Here is an 18,720-nt window from a genome sequence, read left to right as displayed (position 1 = left end):
GTTGCAGCAGGCCGTGTTTGAAAATCACTGCTGCTTGCTTTGGGAAAGGGAAGTTCTTTGCAGACTTTAAGAAAAGGCCTTTTGGGGCCCAGGGAGTTGGCTGGGAGGGTGAAGATACTTGCTTGCTGCCGGCCTGAGTTTGAACCCCAGGACTAGCGAGTGTGGCGGAATGAGAGCACTGACCTGTGAGTTTTCCTTCACATATGCACAAACTGAACAAATGCAATAAAATTTTAAGTAAAATAGTTTAGGAAGAAGAATTTAAATGCGAGGGAGCCTCCTTTGAGGGGCAGTTCTGCACACCCTAAGGCGGGCTTCTATATTGCAGTTTTCAAGAACAGCCCTGGTTCCACTCCCCCCCCCCACCACCATCCACCTAGGTTGAGGAACCACTGCTGTGGGAAGCCTAAAGGATGGGGCACAGCTGAGAGGAAGGAAAATCCCAGCTTTGTGTTGACCTTTGGCCCACTGATCCTGGAGCTGGGAGTTGACAGGGCCTGTTTTAGTAGCTGAAGCCTCAAAATTGAAGAAAACTTCCTTCTAATATTGTTGAAAGTTAAAAAAAAAAAAAAGTTCAGATCTTTTTCTGTATAAATGAGTTGGAGAATATTGTCTTTTTAGATAGTTATAACATATCACAATGGTTTGTTCTCTGTGTATATATGGGTTTACGGAGTATTTACAAATTGTAGGTCTCTTACTGAAAATCAAATACTGATAAAAGTAAAAGTAAAAACAAACAAACAAAAACAAAACAAAACAAAACAAACTTTCCCCGAAGCACCCGTACAGGGCCCTCAAAGCCACTTCTCTCCCCACCACCGCCCACGTCCCCAGGGGAAGCTGGCCTGTCCCATGCTGGCATAATTGCTCGGCTAGGCTTTTTAGACCATAGTGATAGCTGTGCATCTCTTTGGATTTTGTTCCAGAGGGTTCTCTAATGTGTCCATTTGCTCTTTCATAAAACGGAAAACCAGGGGTAAGGCAGATGGGGGAAACCCTCCTCTCTGCAACCATTAAAGTTGAATAAACAAAAATTCCAGCCAAGCATGCAGAAGGGAGTTTTAAAAACTATACTGGCGATAAATAAAGTGATTAGAAAGACAGAGCAGTTGAACCCCAAATATGGACTTTGAGAGTAGTAGCGAGTGGTCCTGGCGGGGATAGAAGGACCATCAGTTTCTAACCATGGGCACAAACACTCACCATCTTCCTCCAACCAGGGCCATCTGCAGCTTAAAGCATGAGGCGCTGTCTCCCAGGAGCAGCCGGTGTGAACTGGCAAAAGGAACATAAAAGTGTCAGCAAAGAAAGTACTGTAAAACTACTTATGTTGTGCTTCCACACCCATGTAACAGAGTGGGTGAGCGACTTAGGAGATGTACTGGGAGGCGGGAGGGCAGTCAGGACAGTCCAGGGGAGGAAGCCAGCTCTCTGCACTCCGTGGTGACATGAGAAGCAGCAACCCCCCCCCAGCACATCAGCCTCCCAGGAGAGACCTATCAGAAGCCTGTCAAAGCCCTTGACCTACACCTCCAGGCTGGCATTGTCCACAGGACATGGTGACTTTGTCAGGGAACTTATGGAAACCGCTCACCCACGTGTGCACACACAACTGATTTGCCTGCGTCTCTGCGGTGGGGAAGGTCAAGATGGAAGCAACAGATCGGATGTCACGCGATGGGACAGTTGAGGCAGAAATCCAATTACAGAGCTAATTAGCACCTTTGAGTTGTGAGCACCAAGTTTCCAGGCGGACTTCACTGGAGGAGAGCTCAGCTTGCCCAGAGCCGCGGAAGCCGGCCTTCTGAGACCTGGAGAGTGCCCTAGCCTGGGGGTTCCAGGTGGCCTGGCTGAGCTTATTGCTCGTGAGGACTTAGTGTTCTGTGTTCCAAAGAGGCTGCCACCTTTTGTAAAAAGAACACTGTAAGTGGACAGAGCTTTAGAAAGTGTCTGAGTCCCCCAAGGAACTGGATAATTGACTTTTCCTTTGGCTCAGTCCCACTTTGAAAATTGTTTATTCTGCAGCTGGAAATTCCATTTGTCCTAGGTCTTAAGGTGAAATTAAAATTCCGTTTAGGGACCGAGTATGCAGACATGGGATTTCAACCTCCATTACGGAGGATTCTGTTGTTTGCTTGACTTTCTGTTGCCCTGGGCTCTGCTGTTTTGGGGGTGAGGCTGTTTGGGAGGGAAACTGAGGCAGGATAGAGCATCAGGCTGGGATCCATGGCCTTGTGAGTTGCAGCCAAAGAGCCCTCCTCTGTGGCCCTTCTGTGGAATGTCCCACCAAGTTCACACCAGACACCACCTAGATGGCTGGCAAATGTCTGAGGCCGATAAGGAAGCAAACGGTGCTTTTGATTTTTTTTTTTTTCCTGAAGACAAGACATTTTTAATTCAAAATATAATCCCATCCCGGTATTCTTGTTATCAGCTCCAGTCCCCAGGAGGCAGGTTCACCCCTGAGGTCTGTGTTGTTTGTGAGACTATACTGAGTGTGTCGGTGACTGTGTTTACATCTAAGTCATGTGTGCAGCGTCAGGGGCAGCTGGACAGCCTTTGGAAGATGACTCGGCTGGTGCATCACTTGCCTTGGAGGTGTAAGGATCTGGGTTCAGATCTCACTGTGAGCTGTGATCCCCACAGTTGGATGGGAAGGAAAGGCCGGCAGACTCTTGAGAGGTGCTCGAGGACCAACACCTAGATTATTTTATACACACACTCATGTACGCGCACACATGCGCGTTCACTCACACACGCACACACACAGGCATGCACATACACACATTCACGCACAGCTGCCTCTCTTCCTGGTAAGTATCATAGTAAGAAATCCTTCCAAAGTGGAACCATTCGTATAAAGCTTATGTGTTCTTGAAAAAAAGAAAACCCCAGGCTTTCTTAGAGTGGACTTACAGACGTGAAACAGCCACATTATCGCAGATAAGCATCATCGAATTCATGGCATCTTACTGGCGACCTCTACCATTTAAAGGCTGATGAGATTGGTGCTCTGTGTCTGAAACACAAAGGCAGCTGATGAAACACAGGCTGCCCAAGCTCTGACATCCAAGGGTCTTGAGGCCTGTGGCATGAAAGACAGATGTTGTCTCAGAGATACTGGTGGGTTGAGCATCGATGCCAGTGGTTCCCAACCTGTGGGTCGGCAGATATCCTGTATATCAGATGTTTTCATTATGATTTGTAACAGTAGGAAGTAACAACAAAGTAACTTATGGTGGGGGGGGGGGCTGGTCACCACGACATGAGGAACTGTATTAAAGGGTCGCAGCGTTAGGAAAGTTGAGACCCGCTGCTCTATGCAGAATTTACTTGGAGATATTTGCTGATTGGTCACAGAGTGAAGCCCAGAGTTAGTTGTTCCAGAAATAAGAGCCGTGAACCAAGATGCACGTCAGGATGGGCTCTGTTCTGGTGACACCCCTGTTGCCAGGGCTGCAGAAAATGTGTCCTTTCCTAAGTTTGTAAGAGTTGTTCTTGTGGCTCAAGCAAAGAAAAATCAGTAAGCATGCCCCAGCTTGTAGAAACCTGTGGTGAAGATGTGACCACCCACGGCCATTTTCTAGAACCAATTGGAAGCAAAAATTCTTTGTGTGGATGCTGTTTTCAAGCTCTGAAGCTGGGGCTAGTGGGATTCTCAGGGGATGTGCCTGCCGCCACGCTTGATGACTGGGGTGGGTCCCCAGTAGCCAATGGTGGAAGGAGCACTAACTCCTGCAGGTTGCCCCTGACCTCCACGTGAGTGTCATGGCACACACACACACACACACACACACACACACACACACACACACACACAGAGAGAGAGAGAGAAATGATAATTGTAATCAATTTTTTAAGTTCTGAAAATGAGCAGCATTGCTTTGGAAATTCAAAATGGCTTCAGCGACAAGGACATTCTCCTTAAGGCTGAGAATAACTCTCTCTCTCTCTCCCTCCCTCCCTCCCTCCCTCCCTCCCTCCCTCCCTCCCTCCGCAGCATCTGCAGGGTTGGCCAGTGGCACTGGTCCTTCTCCCCTGCTTTCCCTTCTCACATCTGCTCTGTACACTAGCTCCCGATGGGCAGGAACATAACGTGACCTTTGACCTTTCTGTACCCCTTCTAGTACCCGGCGTGTGGATAATTCCAACACAAGACTCGCCGTGCAGATGGAGAGGGACCCAGGTAAGCGCCTGTCACGGCCTCCTTAAACATTGTGGGTCTGTGTTAGGCAGATAGACACCAAAGGTGTTCAGTACTTGTGCGGGCTCGTGGCAGAGGCTGCAGACCCTGGTAAATGTGCTGACCAAGGGCAAAACTGGGCCAAGAGGCTCATCAGTTCCCTCTGGTTTGCTGTAGAAATATGCTTTTGTTATTTGGAATTGGTTAGTGACTGTGTCCAGCTACCCCCCCCCCTCCGGAAGACATTTAAATTGTTTTTGTATAGTAGGCATCAGACTTTAAACCTTAGGACTGGTCTCTTAGGAAAACATCCTTTGAGCTGGGAATGGTCACACATGCCTGTTACCCCAGCATTCAGGAAATGTGTGCATGAGACTCAGAAACTTCAGACCAGCTCAGGTACATAGTGGGGGCCTGTCTTCTAAGAAAAAACATGGCTTTGTGTTGACCTTCATATTAACAAGCCACTGTAGGACTGAGCACCGAGAACTCATCGGAAACTTGGGTCAGCATTAAGCTATGAGGTCACCTGATAGAAAACTCTTTGATTTTTTCTTCTGTAGTTTATCTCATTCTAATTTGTTTCTTTCTGTAGTTGATCTCATTGTTAGGATTTTGTCTTTCTCTTACCAGAATATCAGTTTAAACTGTAATTTTATTTAAGGTGGACATTTGTGTCAGCTTCACTCTGCTCATCTCTGGGAAGACGAGGTGTAATCATTAAAAATAAATAGATGCAACAGATGTAATGTGGAGGGACTTATTGCAGAAGAGAGAAGAGAGAAAGAAAGGGGAGGGGCATCTGCGGGGAGAGAGGGGCGAGAGAGAGAGAGAGAGAGAGAGAGAGAGAGAGAGGAGAGAGAGGAGTGGCGGGTAGATCCTCTATAGTCTGGCACACACCTGGCGGCCACAAGTGATGACATCAGAGGTTGCTGGCAACCTAGAGGCTAGTGGATCACTCATGGACTAACAGCAATGGCCGGTGTCCATGAAGACGCTCTGGTAGCTCCATGTAACTTGAAAATGCCATGAATTAAAAACCACATGCAGGGCCTCCAAGCCACCTTCCAAACCTGTTTTGTAGCACAGTCCAATGCCAGGATATCACTTGCTCCCCACCCCCCCCCCACGGGACCTGTGATCACAGGACTGACATGAAGCTGCAGCTGGCCACCTCCCCTGCCCCAGTGTCACCCTAGCATCAGACACAAACTCTGTAAGACAACTGCCAAAGACACCCTGCTTTCCCATCTGTAGAGTCAAATATCCACAGGACCTGCAAGACCTTTATTGGGGCATCTACACTGGGACTGCATGGACGCAGTTAGCATAAAACCAGAGTCTAAAGTGTGGAAGCACTCGGAAAATCAGGCTTGTTAATTGTGGGACTTTGTGTCAGTATGTAGGGAAAGGAGAGGAGGTGGGATTGTTGCTGGCATGCATTAGGCATGTGGACAGCCTCAGAAACACACCCTGCGTCCAGCTAGCCATAAACAGCTCATTTTCACCCTAATTATGTGGATACATGGTCAGTGTACACTAATATGTCCTGAGCCAAATTTCTACTTTTAGTTATGGCGTCTGAGTAGAGAACAGCGTACACTATAAGAAAAGGTTAATTCTCTCATTCGGGTCTCTCCGTTGTATGTGCAGGGAGCTGAAGACAGGCTCTGATTAGCATCTCTGATGCTCTTAGGTTCATTGTCATCATGATAGTGACCCCAAGTGCAGGCCAGCAGGCTCATGCACACAAGAGCAGGTGCAGACACCTTGTCCACAGTTCCATCTGTCAGTCATAACAGCTTATCGCACCGGCTCTGGCGCAGGGTCAGGAGGTCGGTATCTATCTGATGGCTGCCCCCATGGGCCTTTTAGCAACAGCCCAGTCCTCGTCCCCTCTGGGACACCTTCTCCTTGCTGAGGCCAGCCTTGCATTCTGTTTCCTATGGGTGCAGGGTGAGGCACTCAGGTCAGACGGTGCCTTCATGGCTGGTTTCTCTTGTAGATAACACACAAGAAGCCTGGGTTTTACCTCCCAGTCTTCCCTCGGGGGAGACTCCATGCCTGACTGGCTTCCCTGGCCCTAGAACTGAGGTTCTCACATTCCTTTCTGGCCTTTCCAGGTCTTCTTTGACTGACTAAGCACATACAGGAAGGACTGCCTCTCTCTCCCAGTCTTCCTTTGAAAGCTTGTGGCCCTCATCCTGAGGCAGCCCACAGAGGGAGAGCTGCAGTCACAGCCTGGTGTGGAAAGGCAGCACACACCTCAGTCCACCCCTCCACACGTAGCCCAGGCCTCCCCCTGCATCCCGCCCCCTCCCCGGGAAGTGGGGCATCCTGGTTCCATCTCCTTTCGGCAGCCTCCCCTGTCCCTGACTCTCTACCCAACTGAGTATGGAATGTTAACCAATGAGCAGCCACTGACAGAATCCAGCGTTGTCCCTGCTGGGTAGACACAGGTGGACAGCCACTGTGGGCATGGCGGGCCCAGGTCCCGGTGCTCACTGAAGTGTGAAGCTGCTTTTGTTTTGCAGTGGCTTTACTCGTGACTGTGCACAGACACAGCCCCAAAGCCCTCCTGTATACAGGAAGCTACTGAGGAGCATTTGAGGTAGAGGATAGGTAGAGAAGTGAGGTACAGGCCCAGGGTTCAAGCGTGTGTGTGTGTGTGTGTGTGTGTGTGTGTGTGTGTGTGTGTGTGTGTGTTGGAGATAGTTTAAATTTCATTCTATTGGGGTTTCTTGCACCTCTGCCTCCCTTCTCCACCCAATCCCTTCCAACACCAGGTGGGAGAGGAAGAAGATGAGTGGGGAGAGAGGTTCCTGCTGCCTAAGGTCACTGGGCTCCTTGGGGCGAGTCCAGCCTTCACAGTCAGGGTGTCTCCGAGTTCTTCTCCTCATCAAACTGCAACAGCAGCGACCAGGAGGAACAGGAAAGACTGCACCCTCCCCTCCGCCCCCCTTTATCCGCCCCTTCTTCCTCCCAGTACCCCTGCCCTCTCTGGGGAATCCTCAGAGTTAAACTCTCTGCAGCTGACAGAGATCAAGGCCCTTTCAGACCCTGCACGAGGCTAATCTGCTGCTGTGGGCGAAGTAAAGCAGCCTCATATCCCACACCTGGGATTAAAACAAAACATGTTTACATAACAGAACTGAGTTTTTAAGGAAACCAAAACTCCTACACATGTGTGTGTGTGTGTGTGTATGTGTGTTTGTGTGTGTGTGTGTGTGTGTGTTTGTGTGCATGCCTGTGCGCCTGAGTGCCTGTGTATGTATGTGTACATGAATATGTGTGAAGGCAGGTGTTCCTCCTCAGGAGCTATCTACCTTGTTTTTGGGATCAGAGTCTTTTCCTGCCTTGGAACAGGCTCAGCGAGGAAGCCCCAGGCAGGGTCACCTCTCTCCGTTTCCCTGGTGCTTGGATTACACATGCTTGTTACCAGGGTCGCCTTTTCAAACACATGTGTCCTGTAGAGCAAATTGGGTCCTCATGCTTGCACAGGAGGCACAGCCAGCCCACAAGGTCAGGGTAGTGAGCTTAACACGGGACTGTGTAAGCAATGTGCATTTCGACAGTAATGAGTCTGCCTGAAGGTTACCACGGGGTCTGGAGGGAAGACAGGAGGTCTCAGTGCACTCCACCAAAGCAGGAGGAACACAGGTGCTTTTATGTCCAGAAGACTCTGGCCTCACTGAAGGGCAGTGCACTGTTTCAGAGCGTAAGACGGTGTGCTTCTCATTTCTGCCTGTCCTCAGGGACTAATGACAACAACCTCAACTCCATCTTCTATGAGCACCTGACCCGGACCCTGCAGGAGTCGCTCTGTGGAGACCTGGTGCTTGGCCGCTGGGGCAACTACAGTTCCGGCGACTGCTTCATTTTGGCTTCAGATGACCTCAATGCCTTCGTCCATCTGATCGAAATCGGAAATGGTCTTGTCACCTTTCAACTTCGAGGACTGGAGTTCCGAGGTAGGGGTCCCCTTGTTTGCAGCACTGTTGGGTCTCTGGGTTGGGTTAAGAATCACACAGAGCAGTGCTTAGAAGCCGCCATCGAGGATAGGGGAGGTGGCTGAGGTGCTAAGAGCATGAACAGCTCTTGCAGAGGACCAGAGTCCCGGTTCCGGGACCCAGAGTGGGAGGGGCCTCTGTGGGGACCTGACCCTCTCATGTGTATGCTCACACACACATACACACAAATAAAAATAAAACAAATCTTTTAGAAAGGAAGCCACCACGGATGAAGGACCTGGGGACTGTCCCACTACATGGGGATTAAGGGCACCTCTACTCGGGGGCAGGAACAATGCTGCCTTCTGCTCTGTCCTCTGCTCTCGGGTCCACCCAGATGAGCGCATTCTCACCGCTATGGTCAAGGACCATTCCTGTTGATGTGCTTTCTACCCCATGCAGGACTGTGTCCTTCCAAACCAAGAGCTGCAGTAAGCTCTTCCTCTCTTAACTTGTTAGTTAAGTTATTTTACCACAGCAGGGAGAAAAATAATTGATATAGAGTCACTTCCAATGATAGCTCAGAGTCTGGTAGAAAAAAATAAATAACTAGGCTACTTTTCCCTGTGTTATGGTGACAGAGAGGCATGGTTTTCTGGGGACCAATGTCACCAAACATACTGGATTCCTGAAACCTCACAGGGTAAAATATAGAAGGGGCTTCATGCCAGGCAGTGGTAGTATACACCTTTAATCCAAGTACTCAAGAGGCAATGGCAGGTAGGTCTCTAGGTTCGAGGCCAGCCTGGTCTACAGAGTGAGCTCCAGGACAGGGCTACACTGAAAAACCTTGTCTCAGAAAAAAAAAAAAACAAAAATAAAAAAGCCAAAAACATAAAGAGGAAGAGGAAGAGGAAGAAGAAGGAGAAGGAGAAGAAAATGATGACACAGTAGCAGCAGCAGCAGCAGTGGCTTCTGGGAGTTGGCTCTGGTTCACTGCTTTGTCTTCCTCCAGTCAACTGCAGTGGGAAAGTCACTTGCCTGTAAAGCCAGTGCAGTAGCTTCTTGAGGGAAAGTGGAGGCTAACTTGCCTGGGTCCCACACCTCCCCTTACAGTACGTTTTCTTTGACCTAGTTAGATCATAGTTTTAAACACAGAGGCTTAAAAACCCTTCAGCTTAACAGACTTCAAGTTCTGAGTAAGAACTTAGCCGACCCGAAAGGACGATTGTTGGGTTTGTTTCTCTTTGCAGCATATAGCACAACATTCCCACCGAGGCCTGGCTTTCTCCTGGCTTGGTGTTCTGGGCCCCTTTTTCCTCATCTGCTTTTTTTCTGAATTCCCCGTTTTCTGTAAGATCAGGTTTTATTATGGTCAAATTTAATCTGCTTTGTCCCTGCCTGGGGCAATCAAAGAAAACAGACAGACAGAAGAGTCTCTCGCCCTCTCCGGAGATCCACTGAGGAAGCAGCAGAGGGAATGGAACTGTTTGCACGCCCACAGCTGGTTCTCCCTCTCCCAACCCCCCTCTTTCCCTGTCTCCCTCCCTCCCTCCATCTCTCACATTGGGGATCAAACTCAGAACGGCATGCATACCAGGCAGTGTCTACCACTGGGCTACACTTTCTTAGGAATAAAGAAATCTGTCCCAGAGGAAAGCCAGCATCCTGAGGTCATGAGGAAGAGAGTCTTCTGTCACCCCCATCTCCCAGCTCCGTGAAAGAGGAGTCCATGTTAACAGGACAACTTAGTGTCAGGCTACAGAAATCAGCCCATGTTAACATGAGAGGAGAAGAGATGAAGACTTTCTGACCAGCATGGGAGGGCCCCTGGCTTCTGAGCCAGTTCAACATCTAAAATCACACAGCAGGGGCTGGGGAAACAGCTCATTGGCTAGAGCACTTGGCTTTCTTCACAAAAGCTTGATTTCAGTTCTGAGCACCAGCTCCAGGGGGTCGGATGCCCTTTTCTGCCTTCTGTGAGCATTTGCACACACACACACACACACACACACACACACACACACACACACACACTATAAATCTTAAACTCACCCGTCAGCTGCAAGACCCAGGGCTGCCCCCACATTGCTGAAACACTGGATGCTGCTGTCCCAGAGAGCAGATAAGTACCCTTCTCTACCTCCTCTCCTCCTAAGTGTGCCCCATCACCTCTCCTTTCTGTGCTGTCATCTCAGTCAGAGTCAAGTACACTAGATCACCAAAGTCAAGGTCACAGACATGTGATCTGGGTCAAACGGCATGGCCACTGAGACTTTAATGATGGGTATATCGCTTGGAGAAAGGCTAGCTGCTCTAACAGTACAGTTGAGCACTGAGTTCATGGCACAGCATGCTTTTACTTTGCAGATGTGGAGGTTGGTCAGAGAGTGGAGGTAGCAGAACACAGAGCTACTGCCCCTAGCTCTTCAGCTCCAGTGGCCACCGCCCCTAGCCATCGTCCAGTGGCCACTGGAGCTGAAGAGCTAGGGGCGGTGGCCACTGGAAGCTGGGGTGTGCTGGGGTGCTATTAGAGGGAAGCAAGCATTGGTAAATGCATCTAGGGTTGTTACAATGAATATGAGGGGAAGAGAGGGAGAGAAGGAAACAGAGGAGGAAGAGGGAGAGAGAGGGGGAAGCAGGAAAAGGATGGAGGAAGGGCGGGAGAGGGTGGGAGGGAAAAGGCAGGATGGAAGAAAGAAGGGAAAGGAGAGGAGGGGAGAGAGCAGAGGGAGGAGAGGGGAGTGGAGAGAGGAGAGAAAAGAGGGAGAGCAGGGAGGGGAGAGGCGGGAGGGAAGTGAAGAGAGGAGACAGATGAGGAGAGATGTTAAATAAGGGAAGACTGAAATAAATATCTAAACATTTTTAAAGTCTATTTGTTATATGTTTAAATCTCGCTTCCTCAGAATCCCTTCTAATTTTAATGTGGCCCCGCCCTGCAGGCCATTTTAGCAGCCCAGCGCCTTGGTGGGCCTCACAGAGGGGACGCTGAAGCACAGATGATTACTCGAATGTAGCCACCCACTCCCATCGGAGCTGGAAAATAATCAGAAACAAGATTAATGCTCCTGTCTGTGGGAGACGTTATCAGCTTTCTCAGGGTTTGGCTGACCCCATAATCGCTGGCCCACGGGGATGGAAGGAAACACCCGTGCAGCCTGCCTGATCTCATCCGAAGCAAGCCCGACCCACAGCTTTATCTTAACTGGCAGGTCCACACACAGCTCTCCCGCTGATCCTGAAACTCTCTAGAACTTTCTCTGTCTTGGCAACAGTCAACTCTTCACATAGCTTGAGCAATCCCCTAGCTCCCTGGGTGACAAACGTCATCCATACACTAGAACACTGTCTTCCCTGCCACCTTTGCATCCTGTGCTCAGAGGGGAGCTGTGTGAGGAGGAGGCAGTTTTGAAAGGCCCACAGACTAAGAAGGCCCCTACCTCAGAGTCCAGTTGGCCGTCCTTCTTGTCCAGTTTGTAGATGGAGTGAGTAGGGAGTCTCACTCCCAGAGATAATTACAGAACTACGCGTTCCAACACTCATCACACCTAGTATACGTGGGAGCTTTGTATGTTTGCACATGTGTGTAGAGGCCAGAGGTTGATGTCAGGTATTTTCTTCTGTGGCTCACCACCTTATTATTTTTACTGTTGTTGAGACAAAGTCTCCCACTGAACCTAGAGCTCGGCGGTTTGGTTGGGTCAGCTAGCCAGCAAACGCCAAGATTTTCCTGTCTCCGCATCTGAACATTGGGATTATAGCCGTGAGCCACACACCTCAACATCGTGCCTCTTATGTGGGTGCTGGGGTTAGGACTCAGGTTCCTGTGCTCTGCAGCTCCCGCTGAGGCAGCTCCCCAGCTCTCAGGGAAACGTGCTTTTCATCAGACTTTAAGACACTGGCTTTTCATTCTAAAAGACCAAACCCTTCTATTCTAAAGAACGCATGACTCTGGGGAACTACAATGCATATTTACAAAAAGGGAGCCGTCAACCCTTCCACCTGCACAGCACCCAAGCGTCACCTCTCTAAGTCAATAAGAGCCATTTAAATGGATGTTGTAGAGAAACAAAATTTCACCATGGAAAATAATGCTGTTCATTTAAAGGCATCACGCCGTGTTTAAGGTCTACTTTACCCAGCACCACACAGGAAAAGCTTGTTCTTAGGGCCACTCTAGATGCAAGGCAAATTTCTGCGAACTCTATGGAATAAAAAAATGTTATTTAAAAAAAAAGGGGGGCAGCTTTCTGTTGTGCTCAGAAAGCAAACAAGTTATAAATCACTCTGGCATATTTCACAAGCTTTTGTCTTTTCTCCTCCTGCACACTGGGCCAATGGCTCTCAAGGTCACTGCTGAAAGACAGCTGCGCCAACGTTGTTGCTGAAGAGTGGGTCTGGGAAGTGCAGGAGAAACTGCTCAGGAAAGCAAAACAGTATGGAGCTGGGGGGTGGGGCCAGCGAGCCAGCAGGGACCCTGGCTTCTGCTATGCTGGGAGAGGCCAGAGATCACAACCAGAGATTAGTGATGCCACAAAGATCACAGACACAGCCGCGTGGGTCAGTAGGTCATGTGGGTCACTAAGGTCACATAGATCAGTAGGTCGTGTGGGTCAGCTGCAAAAGCTTGTACACACTGAGCCATCTCACTAGCACCAGGAAGCCTTCTAGAATTTATCAGGTATAATTAATATTCTCTATAACCCCATTCAGATCAACACTAGCCTGTGCCTTATTATCGACTTGTTATTTTTGGTTTTGTCTTTTTGGGTTTTTTTTGTTTTGTTTTGTTTTTGAAGCAGGGTCTGGTGCAGCCTGTGCTGGTTCCAGATGCATCATGTAGCTGAGGGAGGCCTTGAACTCCTGGCCATCCTGCCTTTACCTCCCACATGCGGGGTTACAAGCTGGTTCCAACACACCTGCGCTGAAGCCCAGGAGCTGTGGGTACTAGGCGGGCACTCTGCCACTGAGCCGCATCGCCAGGCCTGTGTCACTTTTATAGTGAGGAAAGGATTCAAAGAATCATCAGCTCAGTGTCATTCTGGTCGTAACCCTTTGTGTGGGGTTTGAGCTGGATTCCAGACACCCCACTGTGGGATCGTGCACCCCATGACATGGGTTCCTATGGATTTCTAGACTTCGCCTGGTGTTTTGATCCTATGTGCAGGGTGTTCTAGTCTCACTGAGTTTTAGCGTATTAGATTCTGTGCAGTATCCCCGCCATGCCAAGGTCATTTTCAATCCTAAATCTCCCTTCAAGGGGCTGTCCGGAGCACCACACCTATAATCTGTATTGCTCTCCTTATGAAAATGCTGAAGAAGACATAACCCCGTTTTACAGAAGCCGATCTAACCCCAATTCTCATGAAGAGGCCTCTGGAAACATCTTGCCTACCTACGTACCTATCCCCCCCACACACACAATTACACATATATACATGCACATACACATGTGCACACATTCACACACATACATAACAGACACACGCATGCATACATATACACATGCACACTTTTACATGCATACATACATAGCACACACACATATACACGCATACACACACACACACAGAGGAATGTGTGTACACACCTGCACATAGGCACACACCTGAAGAGTTAATGGTTATGAGAATCCTGGCTATTTGTTAAGTCTGCTTTAAATTAAGAACACCTTATTCCAGCACCTTCTGGCAACTTAGATACCTCACGGGGCTAGACGGTGACTCAGCGGCCAAGAGCACTGGCTGCTCTTCAGACAACCTGGGTTTGATCCCCGGCACACACGACAGTTCACAACTGCCTGTCCCCTCCTCTGACCTCCCCATGGTGTGAAGCCTGTTGTGCCCTTGGCCAGGAACCTACTGCCAGCAGAGGGAGGTGGAGGCCATCATGGAAGGGGACGAGGACGACAGAGGCTGCTGCTGCTGCAAACCTGGCCACCTACCTCACCTGCTGTCCTGCAATGCTGCCTTCCACCTGCGCTGGCTCACCTGGGAGACCACACGCACGCAGTACATCCTGGAGGGCTACAGCATCATCGACAACAACGCAGCCACCATGCTGCAGGTGTTTGACCTCCGCAGGGTGCTCATCCGCTACTATGTCAAGGTGGGATGTGGTTCCCAAGGACACAGGGTGGGGGATCAGTGAGAAGGGCTCCTAACAGCCCTACACAAAGTGGCATGTGGCGCTTTTCCCCCCAGCTTCCTAATGAGAGACACAGCAAGGCTTGAGGACCTCTTCTTTCTCAAAAAACCCAGCAGGGCTCTGTGTTAGCCTAAGTCTGGACTCAGCACATTGGCTTCAGCCTTGACTGTCTGTCCACCTCCACCACAGCAGGGTGTGTGTGTGTGCTTGTCATGATGGGCGATTTAAATATCCAGGAAGCAGCAGCAGGCCCCGTGTTAGAGTTACACAGTACCTTGTTAGATGCTGTGCAAATGGTCCAGCCTAGAACCAGAATTGTGGGCTGGACATGTGGCTCAGGTGGCATAGTTTTAGCCTAGCATGTACAAAACCCTGGGTTCGATCCCCAGCACTGCATAAAGCCAGCTGTTGTGGTGCATGTCTGTAAGTTCAGAGGTGAGGAAGGAGGATCAGAAGTTCAGGGTCATCCTTGGCCACACAGAGCGTTCCTGGCCATGCTACAAGAGCCCTGTCTCAGACAAACACTCAATCCAAAGATTAGGAAGAACAGTACCAGAGAGAGAGGTAAGAGGGAGGGGGGAGGAAGAGAGGGAGGGAGGGGGAGGAAGGAGGGGAAGGGAGTTAAAGGGAAAGAAAGAAGAAAAGAAGTGCAGTTTGGATGCTCTGTGGAGAAAAATGTCCTTCTGGCCCAGGGTATGAAGTGCTGGCCTGGCTGAGGTGTTCTAAGAAGCAGGAACCAGCAGGACGGCAGAGGACGGAGAAAGTCCTTGTGGTGGCACCTATGCTGGGGGAGGTCACAGATGGTGACAGGCTTGCTGAGGGCTCTATAATTTAGTACTGTCCTATGCAGGTCTCTGCAACCACCAGAGCCAGCAATGACGGAAGGAGACCGGTTCACCGTGACTCGGTAGCCGGCGTTGGTTCAGACTTCTAGAATCTGGCCCAGGGCAGTTTATTTTATCCATGTTTAAGCCCAGCACTTTTGAGGGAAAGGGTGAAGCTTTCTAATGATAATGAACTCAATCCTGTCTGTGTGTACAACAAAATTTAAGACATGGTTACATGTTAAAACTCTCTTCAAAGTCCATATGACCTCTTCTGTAAAGATGGATTCTGCTGATTGAAAAACAACATCCAAGATAAAGGTCTAGGGAGGAAGAGTCTGCGATAAGCACAGGGTCTGGGCAGTCAGGTGTGGCCTGGCCCTGCAGATAACAAACACAGAGGTCACTGGCCTGTCAGCCCCCTCCGTTCCCAGCCATCCGGGCAGAAAGCATGTTATATGTCTCTTCTTTTGAAGAGACAACCCCGACCGTTTAACATTCCTGGTTTCCCTAGTGATTATCTGTGAGCAAAGGACCCTGTGCCCCTTACAGAGCCCCACGAGCCGAGAGGCACCCATCAAAGGCCTCAGACCCCTGCTGGTCAAAGCTGCCCTTGATGGAGATGATGATGCCTTTGAGCCATCTTTCCAGACCCTTCCTACTGACACCTACTAAATCAAAGCATAAGGTCTCCCCGGCTGCAGACCGGCCACCAAACCTCACAGTCTCGTTGCTTCCTGCAGAGCATAGTGTACTACATGGTCACATCCCCCAAACTTCTCTCCTGGGTCAAGAACGAGTCCCTGCTGACATCCCTGCAGCCCTTTGCCAAGTGGCACCACATCGAGCGTGACCTAGCAATGTTCAACATCAACATCGACGATGACTACGTCCCATGTCTCCAGGGCATCACCCGGGCGAGCTACTGCAATGTGTTCCTGGAGTGGATTCAGTACTGTGCAGGGAAGAGACAGGAGGTAGGAGGGGAGCTGGGCTGAGGCACGGGGTACAGCACCCTCTCTCACTGCACCCCAAGAAGCTGGGCTGAGGCACGGGGTACAAGCACCCTCTCCGCCTGCACCCCAAGACAGATAATAAGAAAACAGAGATGAGATAAAATGATTTTTTTCAGATAAATGTTTAGCATTCAAGGAAACAAACGTTTGGTGCTTGATGGGGTGATGACATGTTTTGTCTCCAAGGACGGAGCATTAATAGCATCTGTCCCTTTAAGCTGTGCTCAGGGTCATCACTATGGTTTAAGCCTCTAGAGTGACATCAAGATACTGGAAACTTCCTTGTTTAAAATTGCATCTTGGTGTTAAGGGGTGATCCATGCCAGGAATCCTGGTGCAGTGAGGTGAGGCGGGGACAGGTGGGCTGCTGGGGACTTATTGGCCACCAGCCGAGCACCAAGCCAGTGAGCTCCAGGCTTAGACACACCATCACAAGAGGATCATGTGGAGAGTGTGCATGTGTGTGCACACACACATACACACACAAGAATTAAATTGAATAAATCTGTGTTTGGCGAGCTCAGTGGCAGATGACTTGCCTGGCATGCATAAGACCCTGGGTTTGCTACCCAAAGCCATCAAAAAAAATTACTAAAATTTTTGTTAGAATTTAATTTTATTTTGTGCCTGTGTGTGTGTGTGTATGTGTGTGTGTGCACGTGTACATGCACACACATACATGGAGGTCAGAGGTCAATGTCAGGTTTCTTCCTCAATCATTCCCTGCCTTACTCTGCAGCAGGGTTTCTCTGGAGCTCACACATTACCTATCAGGCAGCAAGCCCTAGGGATGCGCATCCCTGCTTTCCCAGGTCTGCGATTTCAGAAGTGTGCCACCAAGTTCTGCTAGGCAGTCTTAGGATCTGAACTCGGGTTTTTATGCTCGAGAAGCAAGCACTCTGGCGACTGGAAACCTAACTATTGAGTCAGACATGGTAGTTCATGTCTAAAAATGGGGAGGCTGAGGCAGAAGACCTTCTAGTAGGTCATCCTCGGCTACATAGTGAGTTCCAGGCAAGCCTCGGCTACATAGCAAGCCATTGTCTCAAAACAGACGTTTTTTTTTAAATTTTGAGATTGCACCATGACATATTTCTTTGCTGGTGTCAGGAAGATTTACTGAGCACATTGCCTCACAGATGTACCATCTGCTTGGTGATCAGATGGTCCAGGCTGCCTCTGTAGCTGTCATTTTCCAGTGCAGTGATCATGTGCTGAGTGTACACCCCAAGGCAAGCTGGCCTCCTGGAGATGAAGCCCAGAGTAATGGCCACTCGCAGAGAGAAGAGACAGAGTGAGTCACGGAATGGATGTCCGTCCACCTCGCCTGCTGCAGGCTCAGTGCTGGTGTATGAAGGAGGTTGAAGGCAACCGCCTCAGCAGATGACGAAGGCTGTGGAGAAGACACAAACCACGGGCCCAGCGTCTCGGGGTCGGGGAGCCAGTCTCAGCCAGGGGACATGGTAGCGGGAATAAGAAGGAGGCTCTGCTGCGTCTGCTTTACCCCACACCATCCCCTTTGCAGGCAGACTATGTGCGCCTGTGGTGCTAGGCATCGAACCTGGGGCCTTCCTTACCACCAGGTGCTCTACCATAAAGTGATCCATGTGCCTGCCCCACCCCAGTATGGCCCCTAATACATTCTGTAGTCCAAGCAGACCGTGAACTGAAAGTCTCCTGCCTCAGCCTCCCAGGTAGCTGGCCTGACTTTGGCTTCATATAACTGTTAATCGGTCCTGGTTTTGGAGTCATCATCTGTCCAAAGGACCCTTATCCAAGGGAGGAACGAAAAGGCCAGCTCCATCTGCCTCAGGAGATGGTGATGGGGGGGCATTCTTTAGACAGCATGGTCTGACTGTCTCCGTGACCTGAACCTGCCATAATATGAAATCCCAGAGAATTTGCTCGTCAAACCTAACCTTTGCCACCTTGTTCTGGAAAAGCACCTGCTGTGGTTTGAGAGTGAGGAGTCCTCCCTACAGGCTATGAGCACTTGGCTGGCCCTTCAGTGGCACTGTTCGGGAAGGTAGTAGCACAGTTGGAAGGCGGAGCGTCTTAGCCTGGGTGGACCCCTGGAGGTAGTAGGCTGCCTTAGTCACTGTTCTTTTGCTACAAAGAGACACCATAACCAAAGCAACTCCTGTAAAAGAAACTCAACTGGAGGCTTCTTACAGACCCAGGAGCACGGTGGTGCCCAGGCCGACATGGTGCTAGACAGGTAGCTGAGAGTGCCACGTCCCAATCCATAGGCGGGGTTGGGGGGGGGCGAGGGGAGGGGAAGGGAGAGAGGAGAGAGACTGGGGCCTGGCATTGACTTTTAAAACCTCAAAGCCACTCCCAAAGACACACTTCCTCCAACAAAGTCACGTCTACTCCAGCAAGGCCTCACCTCCTAAGGCTTCACCACACAGGCTCCGAGGCCTCACAGCCAAACCTCACGTCTTGTCCCCGGTTTTTGCTTCCTGACTGCGCACACATGTGACCAGCCACTCTCCCTCCCTGCCGCCATGCCTCCCCTGCCATGGGCCGTGTATCTTCTGTGGATCCTTCTTCCTTAATTGTTTCTTGTCAGGAATTTCATGGCAGCAATGAGAACA

The 18,720-nt window shown here is 50.0% G+C and overlaps 1 protein-coding gene across 1 annotated transcript in view; it reads left to right on the top strand.

Annotated features, from left to right (window-relative positions):
• Pcnx2 (pecanex 2) overlaps nt 1–18,720 on the top strand; it is a 145,218-nt gene that overhangs the window by 113,035 nt on the left and 13,463 nt on the right. Inside the window, exons 24-27 of the mRNA XM_051169258.1 lie at nt 4,131–4,189; nt 7,942–8,157; nt 13,991–14,244; nt 15,851–16,084. Of these exons, the coding sequence (XP_051025215.1) occupies nt 4,131–4,189; nt 7,942–8,157; nt 13,991–14,244; nt 15,851–16,084 (763 nt within the window). The remainder of the gene's footprint in view (nt 1–4,130; nt 4,190–7,941; nt 8,158–13,990; nt 14,245–15,850; nt 16,085–18,720) is intronic.

This window comes from Acomys russatus, chromosome 26, assembly GCF_903995435.1.
Source record: "Acomys russatus chromosome 26, mAcoRus1.1, whole genome shotgun sequence".
In the NCBI taxonomy this organism is placed as follows: domain Eukaryota; kingdom Metazoa; phylum Chordata; class Mammalia; order Rodentia; family Muridae; genus Acomys; species Acomys russatus.
This window is presented reverse-complemented; position numbering and strand designations above follow the sequence as displayed.